The 22,122-nt window shown below is 42.9% G+C and overlaps 1 protein-coding gene across 3 annotated transcripts in view; it reads left to right on the top strand.

Annotated features, from left to right (window-relative positions):
• Positions 1–7,466, top strand: part of SGK1 (serum/glucocorticoid regulated kinase 1) — a 69,793-nt gene extending 62,327 nt beyond the window's left edge. For 2 of the 3 annotated variants that reach the window (XM_077175348.1, XM_054628625.2), the window contains 11 exons: positions 2,001–2,076; positions 2,513–2,588; positions 3,029–3,133; positions 3,567–3,650; positions 3,754–3,885; positions 4,169–4,281; positions 4,484–4,607; positions 4,953–5,048; positions 5,162–5,317; positions 5,426–5,515; positions 6,233–7,466. In XM_077175348.1, the coding sequence (XP_077031463.1) occupies positions 2,001–2,076; positions 2,513–2,588; positions 3,029–3,133; positions 3,567–3,650; positions 3,754–3,885; positions 4,169–4,281; positions 4,484–4,607; positions 4,953–5,048; positions 5,162–5,317; positions 5,426–5,515; positions 6,233–6,400 (1,220 nt within the window). In that variant the 3' untranslated portion in view covers positions 6,401–7,466. Of the gene's footprint in view, positions 1–1,496; positions 1,901–2,000; positions 2,077–2,512; positions 2,589–3,028; positions 3,134–3,566; positions 3,651–3,753; positions 3,886–4,168; positions 4,282–4,483; positions 4,608–4,952; positions 5,049–5,161; positions 5,318–5,425; positions 5,516–6,232 lie in introns of those variants that run through there. The other variant, XM_054628626.2, reaches the window with a different exon arrangement.
• Positions 7,467–22,122: the final 14,656 nt, after the last annotated feature.

Raw genomic sequence — 22,122 nt, 5'->3', positions numbered from 1 at the left:
GAGGATAGTTTTAAATTCCAAACTTTATTGTGGAATTTTTTTGTTTTTCTTTTTTTTTTTAAATTTTTTGTTCTCCACTTACATTAATTACAGTGGCAATCTCTGTGTGCAACAGAGTGAGGAAAGCCACAAGTGAGAGAATTTAGAGCCCCGCCAGCTGCAGTCCACATTTCCTTGCTTCTCCCGTCGCCGCTTCCTTCCCTGGCGCCGGCTCCCTTCCACTTCCCCGAACCGGGACGGCGGGGCCGGCCAAGGGCCCCTTGCTCCGGGAAGGCCACCGGAGGCTCGGAGCCGGCATTCCTCCCTCTTTGCTCTTTCCCTATAACGCCATTGTAGCGCTTTTGAAAGACCTGTGCCCAACTCGCAGGGGTCTGTCTGTCTCTTCTCCGGGTCATCCATGTTGCCGTTCAAGGTGCGCTGCTGCCTGTGACGGCTGCCCTGCTGCGGTGCTTGCCCTCCCCCCCGAGGCGCAGGGTGCAGGCAGCTGCCAAGGGATGCCGCCCAGCGGCCGGCAGTGGTTGTGGGGGGAGGCAGCAGCAGCGGGTACAGAGGGAAAAAATAAAGCGTAAAAAGACGGTCTCCGGGTGGGGGGAGGACGGGGGCAGGTTGCAGCTGGAGCCGCTGGCCGCAACCCAGCGCCCTTCGTTCAGACAGCGAGGCGAAACACGCGCATGAATAACACCCCGTCGGGTGGAAACTTCCAGCCGCCTGTAGGGCGCAGGAGCTCGGCACCCCCCTGACCCATGCCAGAGCTGCGGGCGGGGATGCGCCCCGGCGGGGCGGCCTGGCGGCAGGCCGTGGTCCTTCCCGCGTCCCCCGGGAGGAGGGCTCCGGCTGCATCCTTTCACCTTGGGCGTCGTGCATGCACCAGCGCTCCTGGTGTGCCCCCGGCGCGCCCGTAGGGAAGCGACTGAGCCATTAAATCCCGGGTACACGGTGTTCCCAAATGACCGTGTACAGTAAAAACAAAATCTGCAGAGCGGGGTTGTTTTCCTTTCTCCCCCCCTCCCCCGTTATTGCACTTGTCCAGCCCTCGGTCATCTCCCCGGCTTTTCTAGAAGCAGATTTCTGCTCTCTCCTCCAAGTTCAGGGAACGGATTTTTTTTTCCTCGTTGTTTCCCTTTTTGGCATTAATTTTTTTTTTTCCTTTTCCTTTTAGTTATGTCCCAGCCAGGATCAGGGCAGTGCACAGAAGGGCCATTTGTTTGTTTTATTGAAAACCGGGCAGGAAATTTTGTTCTTCTGAGTCACTGCGGCTCCTTCAGGGAGACGTCAGCGTCCCTTATCGCCGCTCAGCCGGTGCGGCGGGACCGGGAGCGGACGCAGACTGCGGGCTGGTGGGGGGACACCCATACTTTCGGGAAGAGGTGGTCGTCTTAAAAACACAGCTTTATATAACCGTAAAATAAGTAGGGCTGAATAAAAAAAAAAAGGGGGGGAGGGGGAGAGAGAAAGTCGGGGTTACCGGAGTTTGCTGTCAAGGGAAAAAAAAAGGATTTGATTCGTTTGCCTGTGGATGCTCGGCATCCTGAGGCAAGGTCCTGCGGGGGTACTGTGTGGGGGCTCCCCTGAGGGTTGCGCCCAAGGTAGGGCGGTGGCACAGGCAGCGACGATTCCTTCCCCTCCCACCCTCGACATCCCCCGAGGCGGCCACTGGCCGCCCCTCACAGGACGTCGAGGGGGGCGCGATCGTCGCCGCCCCGCCCCGGACCCGCCCATCGCCGCCGCCACATAAACGCCGCCGGGTGCTTCGTCCAGTCAGTGCGGTGCTGGGAGCTGGTGGTACTGTGCTCTTGCTGCGTATCCCACTCTCGCTTCAAAATGACCGTGAAAGCAGCTGAGGCGTCTGGTCCTACCTTGACTTACTCGAAGATGAGAGGGATGGTGGCCATCCTCATCGGTGAGCGGCGTGCAGACTTCTTCGAAGATGCTCAAGGGGCTGTGATTTTTCTGTCACGGTGGCTTAACGATTTTGTTTCTCCTTTCCTTTTACTTTATAGCTTTCATGAAGCAGAGAAGAATGGGACTAAACGATTTCATTCAGAAGATAGCCACCAACTCCTATGCATGCAAGCAGTAAGTGTCAGAAATCTTGTGGGGAGAGGATTTCAGTCACAAATATCCCTAGATATTGCGAGATCTAGTTTAAAAATAATGTTTGCTTACCGCAATTCCTGCGGCATTACTGTTACGGAAGAATTTATTTGTCTTGTTGAGGTATTAGTCACTTCGCAACCATCTCTGTGAGCTGAGTTTGGAACAAATAAGTCAGAGATTTCTAGGGACCCGTCCCTATTTTGTGCCGTACTTAGTGTGTATATAAATGTCTTTGTATGATGGAACTTACTGTCACTAGAAAAATTTTACTCTTTAAATCGAATGGATTGTTTTGGTTGCCTTCTGTAGTAGACTCAACCAAAACTCTTCCGCGATACGTGCTTGCCCTCTGGTGGAAAGATCTGCCTGTGCTGCTCCTGGTAACTCCTAATCATGTGTGCTCTTATCCTTGCAGCCCTGAAGTTCAGTCTATCTTGAAAATCTCTCAGCCTCAAGAGCCTGAACTTATGAATGCTAATCCTTCTCCTCCGGTAAGTAGATTTTACTCAGTGTGACATTTTTAGAACATCAATTCGGCCACTAATAGAAGTGTAGCGAAATTAGCATCATGAGTATTGCATTAGTGCAATCTCATAGCACACTAATGTAAACAAGAAGGAGTAGTTGGGTTAGACTGAAACTTTCTGTTTCAAACATTAAGAAGAAATGTTTAAGAAGAGTTATGAGTTATTTCATCATGGAATGTGTCAAAGACTTCAACAAGCACTTTTAAGTAAGCTATGGTTGTTAGACTCTTCTTAGGCAGTACCTCTTAGTTTAAGGTATCTGTTAGAGATCAAGTTTTAGTGGCAATAAGAGCATTAGTCTTTATTTTCAAGCTCCCTTTATTTATATTTCTAGAAATGATAAATTGTTGGGACTCTCACTGCTGAGCTGTTTTAATGAACATGGTTTCTGTTTATTTTTTTAGCCCAGTCCTTCACAGCAGATCAATCTCGGCCCATCATCCAACCCACATGCCAAACCATCAGACTTTCATTTCTTAAAAGTGATTGGAAAAGGCAGTTTTGGGAAGGTAAGCATAACTTTTATTTTCATTCTAATTTATTTATTTATTCTTGAGCTCTTCTGTGAAATACCAGCGAGTGGGGTTTGTACTGCCATTGGTGAATGGTGATTGCTTAAACCAAACCTGAGCACATCCAGTGCAGGAGCAGGGACTCTTCATTTGAATGAGTCAGAAGAGCCAGGGAACTCAGTCCTCTAGTGCTGTGAATAATAGATGTACTTGGCTTTTGGAAGAGAAAGAAGCTAGATGTAGTATCTTTGGGCTAGATAATTCTGCCAGAATGGTAACAGTGTCAGGCATTTCCAGCAAAGGGCTTGCACATTGAACCAGAGGGATGTGGCAGTGCTCAGAAGCTAAAGTAAAAGCTTGTTGCTGGCTGTGTTTACAAGTTGTTCTATATTTCAGTATTACTCAGTTCTGCAATTTTATGCACTTTCAGGTCCTCCTTGCACGGCATAAGGCAGAAGAGCAGTTCTATGCTGTCAAAGTCCTGCAGAAAAAGGCAATCCTGAAGAAGAAGGAGGTAAGCTGCCCTTCTCAATGCCATTGCAATGTCCATCAAAAACATTTTTACTGCTACCACTAAGCAAGTGTGCTAAATGTTAATGGATTTCTGATGTTTTCAGGAGAAGCACATTATGTCAGAACGCAATGTCTTGCTGAAAAATGTGAAACACCCCTTCCTGGTCGGGCTTCACTTTTCCTTCCAGACTGCAGACAAATTGTATTTTGTCCTGGATTACATCAATGGTGGAGAGGTAAGCAGTAAGAAAATTATTAGTATTTCCTATCATGTGCATGGTGGTAGGGTAGACATTTTCACACTTCCTTTTAAATACAAAAAAAGTTGCAAGGGGAAAAGTCATGGGGGAGAAGTTACTAGATTCAATGTTTCTGCCTGCCAACTTTTGAACTACCAAAGGATCCTTAGGCCATTTCCTACTATTGTTCTCCCGTGCTATATATGTTGAGTCTAATTAAGTGCATTGTTAACAGGCTTTGGCGCCGTTTACACAACTTTGTTCTCTCTGTCTCCTGTAGTTGTTCTACCATCTCCAGAGGGAGCGTTGCTTCCTGGAGCCGAGAGCCCGATTTTATGCTGCTGAAATTGCCAGTGCACTGGGCTATCTGCACTCCCTGAACATCGTTTATCGGTGAGCAGCCTTGTTCAAATTTGTTGTACAGAAAAAAAACCCATGTGCTTTGTTAAATAAGCATTGAAAAGTTCAGCTCCGTAGGAGCTTGGAATTGCTTTTAATATTTTGTGGTGGCTTAATGAACTTCTCTAAACAGCTGCACCTAAAATACTCTCGCTGCACCTTCTCTAACATTTATCTCTTTCATCTCTTCCTGCAGAGATTTGAAGCCAGAGAACATCCTGCTTGATTCACAGGGGCACATTGTCTTGACTGACTTTGGACTCTGCAAAGAAAACATAGAGCACAATGGCACGACCTCCACCTTCTGTGGCACACCAGAGGTACGGCCAGTCCTCAGCCCCCCACACTCAGCGCGACAGCAAGAGCTGTTCTTAGCAGTGAAAACTGACTTGTCCCAGGTGTATGTAAGGCTGGTTACATGAGCAGGGGGCATTATGGGCCTTCTAATAATAGGGCTGCCAGTGAAGACATGTAGGATGCATGGAGCTTGCTGAGCAGGAGAGAGCAGCTCTCAAGCCATCTGCCTGTCTGTAAAAATACTGCAGCTTTCCTTTAGCTTAGATGTTGCTGGGATTCAGTAAGCTGCTTTCATTCATGAATGGGGAGGCTTTCTTGGTTGTAAAGATCTCTATGGCTCACATGGCTCTTTCCCTTCTCTTCAACAGTATCTTGCTCCTGAAGTTCTCCATAAGCAGCCCTATGACCGGACTGTGGACTGGTGGTGCCTTGGAGCAGTCTTGTACGAGATGCTTTATGGCTTGGTAAGCAACAAATCCTTCATGACAGATCAAACTAGCTTACTCGGCCTTTTCCCACAAGAAACCCCATGCCTGCCTGTCAGCCTCATTAATTCCTCCTTTTCTGCTTCCCACAGCCACCCTTCTACAGCCGGAACACCGCAGAAATGTACGACAATATCTTGAACAAACCCTTGCAGCTGAAGCCAAATATCACTAACTCAGCTAGACATCTCCTGGAAGGCCTCTTGCAGAAGGACAGGACAAAGAGACTCGGTGCCAAGGAGGACTTTGTAAGTGAGAACTGGCCGGCGCCCACATGCAGTGTTGGGAGGATGACTGGGATGTACTGTTTACATTAGCTTGGTTCTGAATTAATCTATTTTTCTCTCTCTTAACAGATGGAGATTAAGAATCACATCTTCTTCTCCCCAATTAACTGGGATGATCTCATTAATAAGAAGATTACACCCCCTTTTAACCCAAATGTGGTATGTATCACTTCTAATTATAGAGTGCATGGAGAGTGTGTTTTTACCCCTTGTCTTTGTGGGGTGCCCAGGAGCCAGGGGCAAGTGGCCAGATGGGTGTGTTTGGGGAAGGGAACTTTCCTTCCCCTGTATCTGTCCAAACAAAGTGAAAAACAGGTGGTAATTGACTTTTTAGTGATGATCCATCTAAATTTGGCTGTTTTTTTTGTTGTCTCACATGCTTCATTTGCATGGCAATTTTAAAATAATGCCCAGCCTCCCCATTTTACCAAAGGGGAAGTTAAGGTATAGGGAGCAAGTAGCTTCCTTATGGCAGAATTACAATTGGCTTGTCAGATACTAACATATAAAGTGAGAGATCAGGTTGTGGAGGTTGTTCTCCATCGTTTTCTGAGCATTTTATAAACTTCATTCAATATCTAGGAGATCAATGTCCTGCACTGCAAACTGCTGTGCGGCAGAGTGGCATGTTTGCATTTAGCTTCTCTTGCATGAGCTTAGTGGGAGTGCATACTAAATTGAATAATCTTGTTTTTAGTGAGTCAGTGTGCTACAGTATACAAAAAAGGTCAAAGTAAACTGTTAAAGGCTGCTGAACATTGGGCCTGAGGTGATAACACTGTGAGTCTCTGTACAAGGGTGCTTGTCTCCATAGTGAATTGAATTGCGCACTCACAAAATCTTAAGGTCTAAATTCCTTTTCTGTCCTTTCCACAGAGTGGCCCCAGTGACCTGCGACACTTTGATCCGGAGTTTACAGATGAGCCAGTCCCTAACTCCATTGGCCAGTCCCCAGACAGCATCCTCATCACTGCCAGCGTCAAAGAAGCCGCTGAGGCTTTTTTGGGCTTCTCATACGCCCCACCTGTGGACTCTTTCTTGTGAACGTTTTTATTTTATTAATTTTTAATAATAATAACAACTATTATTTTTATTTTTTGTTTGGCCTTCTGGTAGAACTGCCAGTTGACCAGTCACCTTGAAAGAGAATTTGCACATTTCCACCATGGCAGCTTTGCAGCCTTAATTTCAACTACACTGTTTGCTGGAAGCTTTTTTGAAGAGCACATCACTCTCTAAATGAGCTTTACAGGCTTTTCATTTCCATTTGTTCTTCCCCCAAAGTGGTGCTGTCTCCTTGGGAAAGAAAAAATAAAATGACTGCTGCCATAGACTGCTACGGCAGATCGTAGGAGTAAGAACAAGCTGTTTTGTAATCGTGCTCGAAAAGCCTTGCCTGGAGATCTATCTGAACGTGATAAGGATTTTATGAAATGTGCCTTTTTTCTGATGAGATCTTGTGAGCTCCAAAGCTTTCCCTGTTGCAGAGTGTGTTTCTCAGTTCATTTATGTGGGTTTACTATGTGAACAAATGGTATGCGTGTGGTCTGCGTACTACAGATGGACTTAGTTTAAAGCATCAGTGTGACACTTGCAGGATACCACAATGTGGGGCATTGTTTGTTTCTTCCATATTTGGAAGATAAATTAAGTGTAATTTTGAAATTTCTTTTGTAAATCTATACTGTCAACTAAAATTATTGAAATGGGCTCACAATTACTTGTATCCAAATGCTTGAAGAAAGCATTGCTGCTATGAAAAAAGATTTCTATTTTTAGAAAGGGTTTTTATGGACCAAAATGCCCCAGCTGTGCAGTCGGTCAAAGCTGTTGGTTTCTTTTTTTTTATTTTTTTCTCCTTTAGTTTAAAAGACATCATCTGTAAAATGGGCATTATTTATGGTCTTGGGGTTTGAGGGATTTTCATTCCTGATTGTATGTATTGTACAAAAGATGTGTACATTCAGTTGTAACTCTAGATGTATATTTAAACTTACAGACTTACTTGTAATGTATACCATCATTGTAATGTAATATAATTAACATGGTTATATGTATCATATTTTTTTGTGACCAGACCCATAGGTTTGCAGTAAAATCCTGAAAAATACTTCCATGAACTTTGTCTTATTTTAAAACAAAGGTTTTAGCAAGATTTAAAATCCCAGCTGCCAATCAGCTAAGATAATTTTGTTTAGGTGTGTGATGGTTATTCCATCAGACTGCACCCATAGAAGTCTTGCCATGGATACAACTTGGCAAAGTACGTGGATACAACTTGGTCTTCCAACTATGTGTGTTGGGAGTGGTTGTGTAGTGTGGGTGTTCTTTCGTGGTGCAAATGCTCCCATTCCCCCAAAATTAGTTTCTCTGCCTCAAGCAAAGTGAAGGTGCTGCTCTCTGGTGTGGACAAGGCACAGCTATACTTGAATGATGTCCTTAGGTAACCAAGACAGGAGATGTTTTAGCACAGCATTGCAGACATACACTACAAACAGACTGTCATGGTACTTTGGAGACAATTCCTGTTGGGGAGTCCATCCTAGAACTTCTAACCTTGCTGCTGTGATGTGGGGCAGTGCACTGTATCCTGAATTTACCAGTGTTCCAAAATCTGTTCAGGAGTTGGATTTCACTCACTGATCATATGCTTGCAGCTGGGGTAAAACTGACTGTTTACCTAAAACTGTTAGTTTTTTATTACTGAGTACTGCTACCAGATGGCCTGCAAGAGGGACTTGTGGCCAAGAAGCAAGATCACCTACTTGCTTCTTGGGTGATCCTATTCAGTTTCCTTTGTGTGGTGATGGATGGCTTTTTTTCTCTTATGCAGCCTCTGCACCTTCGTTACAGTTCCCATTATCCATTGGGTATTTCAATTGTTGATCTTAGCAATTCTGAGAATCCAGAGGAGCAAAAGTTGGACAGTCGAATGTTGCTCAGGCTGCTGTGATAACAGCAGTGTAAGCAATTCGCTAATAGGGGTGGTATTTCTATTCATTACATTTCTGAGATAAAAGCCTGCAGTAATTTTCCAGCTTTTATTATCTGTTCGATGTAGGAACAGAAAAATGTGTATGGCTTTAGCTATAAACTGTTTCTGGGAGACCACACTCAGAGCTGAGAATGCTAATTTATAGCAGCCAAGAAACCTTTGAGATCCCGTTATTATCTGAAAGAAATGCAGTCACCTCCCCCTCAAACTCCCAACAAACTCAAATTCATGCATTCAAAAACTCTTTGAATAGTGCACTGACAGGCTCTGCAAAGTCTTCCACTGCCATAATGTTCCTGAAACACTTTTGTGCCCGTGACTTTGTAGGCTAGAGATGTTAAAATATATAGTGCTAATTTGTCTCTACAGAAAATGAAACTGTACTTGCCAAGCAACGAAGCTGTGCATACACATTATCTTTGCCTCACATTTCCCAGCCATGAGCAAGGTGCTGCGTGCAGATACGCGAGCAGAGAGCTGCAGCTCCAGGGTAACAGAACGTTAAATGCTGCCTATCATTTTAAAGGAAAAAAACCTGCTGGAGCAATTAATAATAAAGAAGTATAAAACTTCAGTGACTCAAAGGTGTACATCATGTGCTTTTCATCTCTGCCAAGATGTAGGGTATTATTTTAATGGGTTCCTTTTAAAAAACAATGTCTGATTGTAATTCTAAATGTTCTACCATGCGTAGGCTTATTATGTTGCTGCTGTTTTCTGCAAAAGTCTGCAACAGCTAGCAATGAATATTCAACACATGCCGCCTCAATTGTTTGGTGTTGAAAAGGGGAAAAAGTTGTCCATGATTTTAATCTTGCTGATCTTGATGTATTACAGTCATGCCTGTAGGAAGAATGTGGAAGTCACCTGGGTTTTGGGTTTGTTGTTTTGTTTTATGGAATTCTGTGTCTATAAGATCTGTATTTTCTTTAGAGAAAAGTATGCACTGAGAGGCAAAGTGCTAGCATTCCTGAAATCAGAGGTGACATAGGTGTTATGAGCTGTTTTGACTAAGACCTGAATCTGGACTTTAATTTCACTCCTTTGTAAAATGGAAGTAGTCATCCATACTTTCTGCTGGTGGCAGTGTGGTAACCGCCACCAGCTTGGATAACTTTATTTAGCAGAATGGTCAATGCAACTAAACTTCAAACACTTATTATATTGTACTCTGCATAGCAAGCATAGCATGCTTGGGCTTTCATATGCTCTTTTGGTGGAGTGTATTGATAATACATGCAAAAAAATTTAAATACGTAAATGCAGACATCTCACGTGGTTTAGTATGTGCTACTTATCTCTGTGTACCAAAAGCCATGAACCGTTTCATGAGCCATAGGGAGATAAGAGAAACTTCTTAGTGGCTATTTTTCTTCTGCTCTTTATACTCAGCAGGCTGGAGGACAGACTGGATAATAAGCAAATTAAGCAGGAGGTTCCTGTCTCTCCCCAAAAAAATTCTTAAAAAGTCGTTTATGCCTATCCTCTGTAGACTTATAATGAGCCTGGAGAAATTAATGAAAAAAACCAAGACTCTAGTACAGCCTTGCATCTCTAGTGAAACATTTCTACAGATAGGTGCTAGAAATGAGGGATGCTGCTCAGAAAAAAGCTTTGGCTTTTTTCAGCATCTCACATGGGGTACCTGAGGGTAGGTGAGATGAATCTGGGCCCATCTGGACTCTTGTAAGAAGGGAAATGAAATATTGCACAAAATTATGTTCCTATTTAACTGCAGTACCAGATCTACAGATGTTTATGTGGTATCATAACCACATGTTATGTGGCTGTAGTTACCCTGGTAGGGCTGCTATGACAGTTTACAGTAAAGATGCTTTCTGATGCTCCCCACAGTTGCAGTTCCTGCTACGAAGGCCTACATTTCAAGATCAGGATAAAATCTTCCATGCTGGCTAGGCCTGGTTATGGAAAATTTCTGCAAAAATGCTTACAAAACATTCCAAAGATATTGGGGGGGGGGAGGGGGGGGCGGGAACCCCTATCTGAAATAGCAATCTTCAAACAATTAATACAGATATGTACAATTTGTTCAGCTGAAAGTCAAGCCAGATCGCTGAGAGTCAAGCCAGGCTCTGAAAGGTCGGTCTCTTCTGTGAGACACTGAAATGCGGTAGCTGCTGGCTCTCCTGCACAGGTCCGGGGGGCACCGCAGTGCCAGGGTATGGTCCCCACGCGTGTCCCTGTGGTCACCTGCGGCTGTGTGCAGTCAGTTCTGCAGCACTGGGCGTCCCGGAGCCCGGCAGAGCGGGGCCGCGCTGTGGGCCCGGGCCGAGGCTGACACCCTGTGGTGCCGCCGGGCAGCGCTCGGCTCCCGCCGGGAGAGGGAGAGGCGCGGGCGGGGGTGGGAGCCTGTCGGAGCTCAGGGACAGGAGGGGAGGGAGACGGCGCCTCTGGGAAATGGTGCCCTCCTCCTGCCCCTGCGTGAGCCATTGGTTCATGCTGGTGCTGAGAGAGGGGCAGGAGCCATGGCACAGCTCCGGTTCCTCTTGCAGACAGGCATCCACCCGCCATGATAGAGGGGCTGCGTTCCTGGAGCTGTGAAGGCCTTACTAAGCCCATATTTCCTTGTCAGATTCAGTCTTCCCTGTAACATCCCCATCGGGACTCATCTGCCTCTGAGAAGCACCAGGCTAGCACAAGAGTTCCCTCCTGAGTATTTTTTGGTGCCCAGATTGCCAGCTGCTACAATGGATGCTGCCCATCTCCTCCTCCAGCAGGAGGGATAAGCAGCACCAGGCAAGAACAGCATTGCAATGTGTCCATGACTCCTTCAGCAGCTCCCCTTATCTGGAAAGGTTGGACTATTTAGGAAGGGATCTACAGCCTTGGCCTGTTTATTTGGTAGGGATCTGCTCACTGAATTGTCTCTCCCCATGAGTGAGGATGTGAAGAACTTGGTACTCTGTGGAGGGTCTCTCACATGTTGATGAGGAGAGATCCCACAGTTCAGGCCATCTCATATGAATGTAGTATGTGAAGCACACAAATAAGTGGTTTATAGGATAAGGCCTAAGCCTTCTTAGACTTTATCCTGCTTTCTCAGTTCTCGTAAACATCCTTCCCTCTGCACTTTAGAGTCTATAGTTATGATTGGTCTCTAGTGGTTTGGTATTAAGATTTTCTACACTGGTGTAGAAAATCCATATATGTACTTTTGAAATCTATAGAAATATATCTTTACTTTTGTAAAGAAGTAATATTTTTTGTGTCCTATATATATATTTTCAAAAATGTAAGTCAGTCAGTTACCATTTTTGCTTTTCTTAGGGAAATAAATTTATTAGTTCAGGTAAATGCACATACTGCTCTGAAGACAGCTGGACAGCTAATGTCTCCCCAAGTACAAAGTATATGCCATACAGAGTAGTTTCCTGCTGAGAACTGCTCTGTATCAATTCAATTATAGATGCAAAAAATAGCCTGTGTATGGATTTGAACATAAGTTATATATACCATACAACCACAGTTAATGACTGATTATGCTGAAGTGAGCACTGAAATAAAAATTAAGAATGATGTGTGGGTATACAGGGACCTAGCTTTTCTGAAGGAACAAAATAATCCATATACTTTTTTTTAGTAATGACCATGGGACTATGGGACATGCTTAATTGGCTACTGTAAAAGAGGGTCGCAAATGTGACTTATGTTTCCAGATTTGGGTCCTAAGTTTCCCTGTATTCCAGGATCACTTTGGCTTCCAGACATCAGGTTGGTACTAAGGTTATATTTTACTGATGTTCTGTGAATGATAAATTTGCAGACTTGTAAGAACCATTCGTGATTAATAAGAGATTATCCAGTTATTAATTTTTCAACTCTGAATATAGAATATAATCTTGCTGAGAAACACTGGGCCCCATGCCAGTTAACAGTCTATGGCTAAGTTAATTAAATCATACCTCTTGATCAGTATGGGTCAGACCTGAGCATGCAACATAGTCTCTCCTTACAGCGACTTTCCAGGTACCCAGAGAGAGAAAGTGATCTCACTTGTCTTAAACAGACGTGTTGGGTGCTCTGATGGGGATGGTTTCTTTCCCTTGCCTATAAATGGAGTTTTCACTGACTTGTAAATGCACTTGCTTAAAACAGATTCCTCCTCCCTCTCAGATGATCATTCAGCATGTGCATATTTTGCTTACCATCTATGTGTGTTTAGCAGATCACATCCTAGGCACATGGGATTGATATCAAAAGACATGGAACTAACTGGAAATGATGCAGCTCACTAGGGAGTTGAAGAATTTTACCTCTGCAGATGCTGATAAGCCCTGCAAGCAATTAAGAACATTTAGCAGAGAAAAACGGTATTTGTTTAAAACATGACTGCAAGCCAGAAGAAGGCTTAACAGATTTGATAATCAGCTTCCAAAGCATGGATTTTTAAGTTAAGGTTTACAGATGACTACAGATAAACTGCTCCTTATTTTGTGGCCACTAAAAAGAAGTATTTCAGATACTGACAAGAAGGACATGAGAATTAGAACAAGCAGTCTTTAAAATGGAAAGTGCTGGAGAACAAATATGAAAAGCAAAAAAAATAAAAAAGTTTTATTATTTCTAAAATACTTATCACTTTGGATATCTGCCCTGTTATATATTAACAATTATTAATGTGACATTGCATCCCTTGGCATGTTTCCATCATGCACAGTATTATGACAGGTAATGGTGAAGAGCTGAAAATAGATAAGACACTGAGACACTCCATTAAAATATATAAAAGGAGAGTAGTTCTTGTGTGAAATGCTGCCCAGATCTACAGGGAGTTATACTAAATCATGTAAACCTGTAAACCATTTTTTCATGTAACATGAGAGCATCATAAGCAGAGCCATTCAGCTGGCATGAATCAAACAAAACATTTGATGGGAGCCTGTTACCATCTGGGTCAAAAATAATTCACCAACTGTTCATGCTCCAATACTGCAGTTAGTCACTCTGAGCTAGATTTCAGAGCCTTACAACAAGCAAAGCCCACAGCATATTCACTCCACTGGAGTGAATTTTATTTATTTACATAAATAAAAGTTAATGTTAGTAACTACCTGCTCTACTGCTGTGTGTACTATAGCTCTTGCTGATACATTCTGATGTGTATTTTTTTGTATAATCATAGAATCACAGAATGCTTTGGGTTGGAAGGGAACTTAAAGGTCATCTAGTTCCAATCCTTCTGACATGGGCAGGGGCACCTTCCACTAGACCAGGTTGCTCTGGGCCCTATCCAACACGGCTATGAATGCTTTTAAGGAAGGGGCATCCACAGCTTCTCTGGGCAACTTCCTCCAGTGCATCATCACCCTCAGTAAAGAGTTATGTATTTACTTTTTTCCTTCACTCCAAGTGTGCAGCTTCTGTTCTGCAGCGGACAGGCCAGATGTACAATGTTTATTGGTTTCCATGTCACCTTGACTGGAACAGCCTGGTAAGAAAAACTGCTAACAGTGCTCAGGAATTCCCTCCCTTGCCTTATGGAGCCATTGCTGAGGTGGCTTTTGTCCCTGCTGGAGGCTGTAAAGTAAAACAGGGTCAAGCTGCTCAGGTTATTTTATTTCACATCTGGCTTAGACTGACAGCTCTGATGTGTTTCCACAGACCACTGGGCCAAAATAGCAGTTTATTTAAACAAAAGAGAAGGGTCCCGTAACACCCCTCATTTTCCTTATTACAGCACAGAATAATGGTCCAGCACAGGGCTGGAGTTGTAAAGGGGAGTAGAACAGCAATATTCTGGTAAAAGTGAGACTTGTCTCAGCACTTTCACATATGCGTTAAGGCCACTGGTGGTTACCCAGCTGGGCTTGGAAAATCAATCCCTTTGAAACATGTGATTGCAACTAGAGGTTAGAGATGCTGACCTGAGGCTGCAGGCTTTTGGCTGTTGGCAGCAGGAGCTTTGTTGTTGTTTTGTCTCTGTACAGCCCTATGTTCAGGGCCTGAGGCTATGGACCACCACAGCCATGCTCCAACATGCACTCGGAATTTCCATGGATTGTGCAACCTTTTGAATAGTTCCTATGTTTCAACTATAATGTCCACATGAAGGCTCTGAGAGGAACAGTGTCATCTTCCACATAAACATAGATTGAAGATAATCATCTCCTAAAGATGTTCATGCATCCAAGCTTTTCTTCTTCCCATTATGTAGTCAGGTCTCCAGTCATTTCAGGAATCCAAGAATGCTCATCTTGATTGTCTGAATGCCCCTCACATCTTTTAACTTGATACGTTTGATAAGTATAAATTGCTAAAATTATTTTGTGAATATCACTGATTGTGAAGTAAGAAAAAACAGAGCAAGTTTGATTTTCACCTCTCCTTCTGTCAGTTTGGTTCTGGCACAAGATTGACTTTATGGAAATTAGTCCGAGCTTCCTGTGCAATTAAAAAAAATTGATCCCACAACCACTTGAAAATTACAAGCAGGTTTTTATAATGAAAATATTTTTTGATGATATGTACTTACCATTTTCTGTTAGGGACAGTTTTATGAGACAGTTCTAAATTAGACAAACCACAAATATCTACCAAGTGTGAGAAATTGCAAACAGATTACTTGCATCTATCCTCTAGCACTTTATGGATGCACGTGAACCAAGCAGTGATTATTTTTCCCACGTGTAGCCAAGTATATGGTCTCTATTCAGTGTTTTCATTTCAGCTAAGCTCTTACATCTGTTTGCAGCAAATATACCTTAATGTTGTCATATCATCCTGAGAGTCCTCTTCAAGTAAAGAAAAAAAAAAAAGTGCTGCTTCAGTTCCAGAATTGCCTTTTTGAATAGACTATTTTAAAAAAGATATTGATACCCTTCCCTGGATGAGAATTCAAGAACTCAGTCTTCAGTGCTCTTGTTCTCCTGTCTCAGTGTTCACTGCTGATGGATGACACTTGGGTATGCTGTATTAGTCACACAGGCACGTGCAGTACCCAAACCCATGACACGAGGAGATAAGATACACATTGCTTACAGTTTAGAATCCAGCAGCTACTCGTGTAACCTCATATTAAAAGAAGGATCTATTATATCTCTCTATTTATCCAACACTGAGTAGCAAATTGTAATTAGAATTTGGTTTCACAAAGATGACACCTGAAAACCCATCACCCCAGTTGCCTGTGACTCCCTCTATTTGTCTGCCCTTTGTCACACCCTCATCTCTGAGTCCTTGTCAGATTCAGACACATTTTCTCTGCAACAGAGAAATCTCATACCTTCTCTTTTCCCTATGTAGATAGTAGCTTAATGTTCTGTAGTCCACATTTGACAGCTTTCTTTCTGATTCTTTTGATTCAGGCTCTGCCCTGATCATGGCATAGCAAGCCTCTGCAATCTGACCCAAATTTTTAAAAGTTATAAACATCTCTAACAATATCCCGTTGGATCTAAAAAGTAAGGCCTTGCACATCTCAGCTTTTCCTGACTTTATTGCCCATTTTTTATTACCAGGAAAACTTTTATTCTAACTGAGATTTTTTACTTCATTGACTCACAAACAACTTGTTGCAGAATAATTAGGTTCCAAATTAGTCCTGGAGGCTCTAAATTCAAATAGAAATTTATTTCTATCTGAAAGACTGAAAATGTTGTTTAAATCTTTTTTGAACAGGCCAGTTTTCAAAGAAGGTAAAATTTAAAATAATAGAGAGAAATAGAGAGAAAAAACTGCTGTTATTTATGTCAACATAAGTTACAGTAAGGCTGAAGAGTCCTATGGGTTTTCACAGTTAAAACTGAAAGCAGAATTTGGCCACCATGGTTGTTATCATCACAAAATAGGGGAGTTCTGCTTAAGAACTGAAACACCTGACAGTACCCTGTTCCCTCAGTGCTATTAGCTCTGAGTACAATGCCTTCTGTTACCTTTCCTAAATTTAGGCTGTCAGTCTTTACAATTTTGGATTCTCCCCATATGTTCACCATAAATCAGGAGTCTTTTTCAACCGACCTAAATAAGGTGAAGTGCTAATGCCAAATTACTTGCTGTCTAAAGACAAAAATACACTGATTAAATCTTCAGGATATAAAAAGGATGTTAAGAAGCTTGTGAATTCAATTGTGGTATTTTCAGGAAGCTTAGTCCTCTATAAATATGGCTTTTTTTTTTTTTTTTTATTATTGAAATCTGCACTTTGAAAAGGCAGCTGGAAAAGCACCGTTTCTAAAATGAAGAATTAATTCAGAACCTAGTTGATCACATCAAGTGCAAAATCTAATCCCCTTCCCTCTTTGAATATAATGTCAGTTTGCCAGTATGTCTTTCAGAGCTAGGATTATAGAACTTTTCTAAACTCTTCATCAAAGAACATTTTAATTGCATTTATTTTAAATATTCTGTACTGATTTTCCACAAATAAACTTATCAATGACATATCCTTAAGGACTTGTATGGCAAGTTAATTTTCATCCAAATATAACAAAGGAGAAGGTATAAAAGCACAAGCACAAACACTGACAGCAGCTGCATCTTGAAATCAGCAGAGGTATACTCTGATATTTTCTCACTCCATGTACACTACTTCTATCTTAATCCTTTTTACCTCAATAGCATGAAGAGCACAATAGGTCAGGTTTTCTACCCTCCAGGTATATAAGAAGCTTTTCCCATTTGGGTTAATCCAAAACCACATGACAAAAGCACCATTTTGCCATGCTGAGGAGGAGGCATGGTATTGCATGTCAGCAGTAGGAAATCCTCTTTCCCAAACTGTAGGTGGAACCCTCCCCTGGGAGGGTGTACACCCTGTAACCAGAGCATGCCTGCATGAACGCACAGGCAGCCTTGAACTAAATTTAAGGTACCTGTAAGCTGCTCTGCCGAAGGAGATGAGGTGAACATCCCCAACCCTAGGCAGGGGGCTGCTAGCAGGGAGCTTGACAGGTACTTGCTGTGCTTCTTAGCTGGTTTTGACAGCCTGCACTCAATTCTGCTGCAGGGACATCATTAGCTTGATGGATGTTTACCCTGGTCAGCTCTGACAGCAACAGTGAGCAAGGTGAGACAGCCAGGCTTTCAGTCTCAGCTCTGCAGGCCCACGGGGGACATATGGTGCTCACTTCAGCAGTGAGCTTGTGCAGAAACCACAGAAAGCGTTCTTCACTACCGCCTGTATTCCGGTTGAACAGATTAAGTTTCAACAAAGTGCATTTCCCTGTCCTGTCATCACACTTTCTCGTGGCAACAGATTTCCCACATTTCCTAATATGAGGGAAAAGTGTGCAGTTGAATACCACAGGTCATGTCTTGCCTGTCAGTTTCTACTGTGGGAGGACAGCTGTGGTGCTTGACTGTGGCTGTGAACTATATCTTCTCCCAGATCTCTCTTCTACCTGTCTTTTCCCTGATGAGCTAGAATTATTGTGTTAAGACAACAGGGAAATGATCAATCCCTGTTCACCCTGTCCATGCCACTTGTGGTTTATAAATGAGCTCAAGGAGAGCAAAAGTAAGGGAGGTGAATATCCATGATTTAGTGAAAGGCTAATTTTATTCCATCCAGGAGCCTTACTTAAGCTGCACACATTGGTTCTTTGACCCTGAAGAAGAAAGGGCAAAATTGATGCTAGCAATGACCAAGAGGAGAACTAGAGAAACACTGTGTTCTTCCTAAACCACACAGACTTCATTGCAGTGGCAATGCTATGAGAGACACTAGCTGCCATGAAATAAAGACAACTGATATTTGTTTAAGTGTGGAATAAAAGTGGTCACATATACAGTGGTCTAGCGGTTCCTTCGAAAAATCTTAGTTCACAGTGGAGCACTGTAAAGGATCTGCTTCAGTTCCTGCTCCAGCCATCCCAAACATGAGTGGCTGAGCTAAGCAGGTGAGGGTTTTGCTGTCTCTGATACCTCTAAACCACTCCTTGCTGCCAGAAGCACTAGGAGGTTGCAGCTACCTTTTCTATCTCTCTGCCATGTTCCTCCCTCAGCTGGGTGTTGCAAGGAGTAGCATTTTGGTAAGCACTCAAAATGCCCAGAAACAGTACAGCCAACACATTTAGTGCTCTGTCATGAATTGCTCCCTGCCTGACACCTGCTGCTCTCTCACAAGCAGAATTTGAACTGCTCTGTTGCTGATGGGGATTGTGGGGGGTCTGAGTTTCATGTAGAAAGATGGTCCTTTGTCTCCTGGCCTCCTTTGGTGGAGTGCAGACAAGGTGATGTCCATGGAGGAGTGAGCTTAGGAATGTGGGTAGACCCAAAAGTGGACAAGAGAACCAGGAGGTAACCGGGGTAAGGCTTTGAAAAACGGGGGCAGAACATAGAAGGGGAAGATTTCTGCAAAGGTACATATGAGCTCCTTAAATGATTTATATGTAAGCCATTGCTCATGGAGCTGTGCAGTGTTTGGCAGCTGTATTTGCCGTTGATATCTGTTGATTCATGAGCAAGGCATAACTTTCTGGGAAGAGACTCTTTCAGTTTCCCGTTGCCTGGCCCCTGACCTGCTCTGTCAGCAAAGGTGAAGTTCTTTTGGTGTGCTATGGGCTGTGCACCATGAACTGGGCTATTGTGCACCCTTATCTCCTGGAGCAGCAGGATGTGTGATGGCCCTGCTCCCCTCTGGAAAAGCATGCTGAGGCCTGTGATTGCATTATCCATGGAAAAATACAACCTGGACCAATACAGATAGGCTGTGGCTCTGCTGTAGGACCTGATCCTTTCCAAAGGATGAGGTGTCAAGGCAAGGCCTTAGGGTAACAGGTTAAGCAGGGCTTCAACTTACACTGCTGCAGTGACATGGAGAGAGAAAACTGCACATAGCAGCTCAGGGGGAATAAAAGTGGATGCAACATTGTTGCAGGGAAACGAGAGGGGAGCTGTGAGAACCCTCAGATTGCTGCAGTTGAAGGCCAGTTTTGGTGCTCCCTTTGGGATACTCCTATCTCCAGATATGTTTACAACCAGTTTAATAACTGTTGGTGCCACCCTTGGCTCTGATGAAGGTGTTGTATAACTTATCACAACAAATTTGATATGAGTCAGCTGTGATTTCACTCACAATGGAGATGTGACAATCTCTTGCTGAGCTCAGCTCCAGCTCCCCAGCAAGGGGCAAGGTAGCTGAGAGCACAGCACTGAAGCAAAATCAGTGCCCGACCTGAGTGTGTCCCTCAGGAGTTAAATTGTTGCTGTGACCCCAGACCAGGGCCCCAAATGGCTGCAGTGAGGAGGCAGCAGAAGTGCCACAGGTAGGGGCATCAGCCAGCCTACTGCAAAGTGTTACAGACTCTGGATACCACAGGGCTAGTCTCAAGTCTGGGTTAATGTATCTTGACATAAAGTATCCTCTCTGGTCTTTATTTACTGAGCTGGCTAAGGAGGAGCACAGAATCTAATTTTAAATCCTTATTTTAATTTACACTGCTGTTAGCGAGTACTCCCTTTTTTAGCTGGTCTCAACACTTTGAAATAACTGCTTAGTGCACTTATTTTGGTATGATCTAACTTTTCTAAGCTATCCTTTGTGGTGTGAACAAGCTAGTACAAAATTAAAGTGCTGAGGGGTGGTGGTTTTGTTTTTTGGTTTTGTTTTGTTTTGTTTTTGTTTTTGTTGTTGTTGGTTTTGTTTTGTTTTGTTTTAATTTTAAAACAAAATTTTTAAAAATTTTAGTTGTTGTTGGTTTTGTTTTGTTTTGTTTGGGGTTTTTTTGGTTGTTGTTGTTGTTGTTGTGGGTGTTGTGGGTTTTTTTTGTGAATTGATTTCACTTGGTTTGGTTTTTTTCCCTAGAAAAATTATCAGCCACCAAAGCAGAAATTTTTGTGAGATGGTTCTCAAAAGTAGTTTGGTACAGCTATTCTGGAATGATTAGCTGGTCAAATACATCACTTTAAGTCCCAAGTGAAGTTCTTGAAGTGAAATTAGCTTGTTCTTTGAAAAATACAGTGCTGGTGACCTCTAGTGGAGTAAAAATAGACCTTTTTTTTTTTTAAGATTGCTCAAAAAAATCCCCATTAAAAGCAAAGGATTTTTCTCTCCTCCAAACTTTATTAAACAGCTGTTTACCATAAATCAGAAAAACAGAAAACCCATAAAACAGAAGCTTATTTTGCTTGTCTATATTCAAGAAGCTGAAATCAACCATACAAAATCTGTTTCTGTGAGCTCACAGTTCTGATGGATTTATGTAATGCAAAGATTATGATATGATATGATTATGATTCTGATAAAGAAGGCACATGACATTGGTGTAATGCATTTAGCTGTGGATTTTGAGAAAAGGTGAAGAACCTGTAATGGATAATTCCATCCAAACCTCTTATTAATTCTGTTTCAGCTCTCCTGTTCTTCCTGTCACCAGAGGGTGAAGAATATAAAAGGCAATTGGTTTCTTAAAAGTAGACCCTCAGTGGACACTCAATGAGCTTGACAGTTAGTCTTTGTACCAAGAATGCTTTCCTCTTCCTGAAGAAAACCCTAGATGTGGTTAAATCAGGACTTAGGGCATGTACTAAGCTGTTTTAAGCTTGCTAGAGCTTAAAAGCTGAAGTCTCTGAAGGTGACGTCTTCAAGGACTGTGTCATGTCCTTGCTTCCCAGCTCTTGATGCCCAAGAAGCTGCACCTTGCCCTTCACTCTCCTCAGGAAGAGAGAGTTGCCCCCAGCCAGTCACCCCAGGGAGTTTTGAACTGAACAGCATGAAGAAAATTGCCCCATGGTGGAGGCAGATGAAAGTAGAGCTCCAACCTCTGCCTGTTTGGCACCTGATTCTAGGGAAGTTGCTTACAACAGACTTTCCAGGTCAGTTTGTTCATTGGTAGATGCCTTGCTTCTTAAATGCATGGAAAATAATTGCACTAGGGGCATTACAATTATTTATTAGTAATTCTTAATAAATACGAAGAATTATTAACAAATAATTGTCAATTTGAAGAAAAATCTGTGGTTGCTTCCACAGTGGTCTCTCTTGGGTTTACTTCTTTTCTCTTGGCTACCCTTCCACCACTCATGTCATCAGCAGATGTGTGCATTAACTTTGTGTGGGAGACCACAAACAACACCCAGCTGGGAGGGGAGCTCCACTGACAAATTAGTATAGAGAGTTGTAAAAGTGTGAGTAATAAGTCAGACCACAAAATTATACATTTAAGTAAGAGTAATTTACTACAGAATTATGATGTCGCAGGCTGGCTAATAGTTCTTCAGAAAGGGAATTGAGGTTGTAGCATACCCCATCTTATTAATGAGCAATAATGTTGACACTGTTGGGCAGAAATGTGAGGATCGTGTCTGTGTTATATAAGCAGAAAAAGTAACATGTAAGAGTCATGAAGAAATTTTTCTGCCTTACTCAGCAGCCCTGAGGCATCCACTGGTGCTTCATGTCCCATTCTGAGCAACATTCCCCAAAGAGGGTGTGATTCAGTGAGGAGTCTTGTCAAAGTCAGCAGCAGATATCCAGTGTCTTCAAACAGCACAGAAATATACAGTTCTTCATGTCCCCTGGGAACAAAGCAAGGAAAGATGGACTAGCACTTGTACAGAGGGTCTAAGATAAACATGAGTCTAACAACGAGCATAATTAAGTGCTGGAAGAGACCTGCCTCAGAAGACAGTGAAATCTCTGTTTTTAGGCATTTTTAAAGAGCAGGTTAGACAGGAATAATTTAGCACTAAAGATAACCAGCAAAGACTGAGATAGCTGACCTTTTGTTAGGACAGGAAGATGGACTACATGGCCTACAGGGGACGCTGTCAGACTTATTTTTCCCCTTGGCGTGCTCTGAAATGCTTAAGC

This window comes from Agelaius phoeniceus, chromosome 3, assembly GCF_051311805.1.
Source record: "Agelaius phoeniceus isolate bAgePho1 chromosome 3, bAgePho1.hap1, whole genome shotgun sequence".
Taxonomy (NCBI): Eukaryota; Metazoa; Chordata; class Aves; order Passeriformes; family Icteridae; genus Agelaius; species Agelaius phoeniceus.
This window is presented reverse-complemented; position numbering and strand designations above follow the sequence as displayed.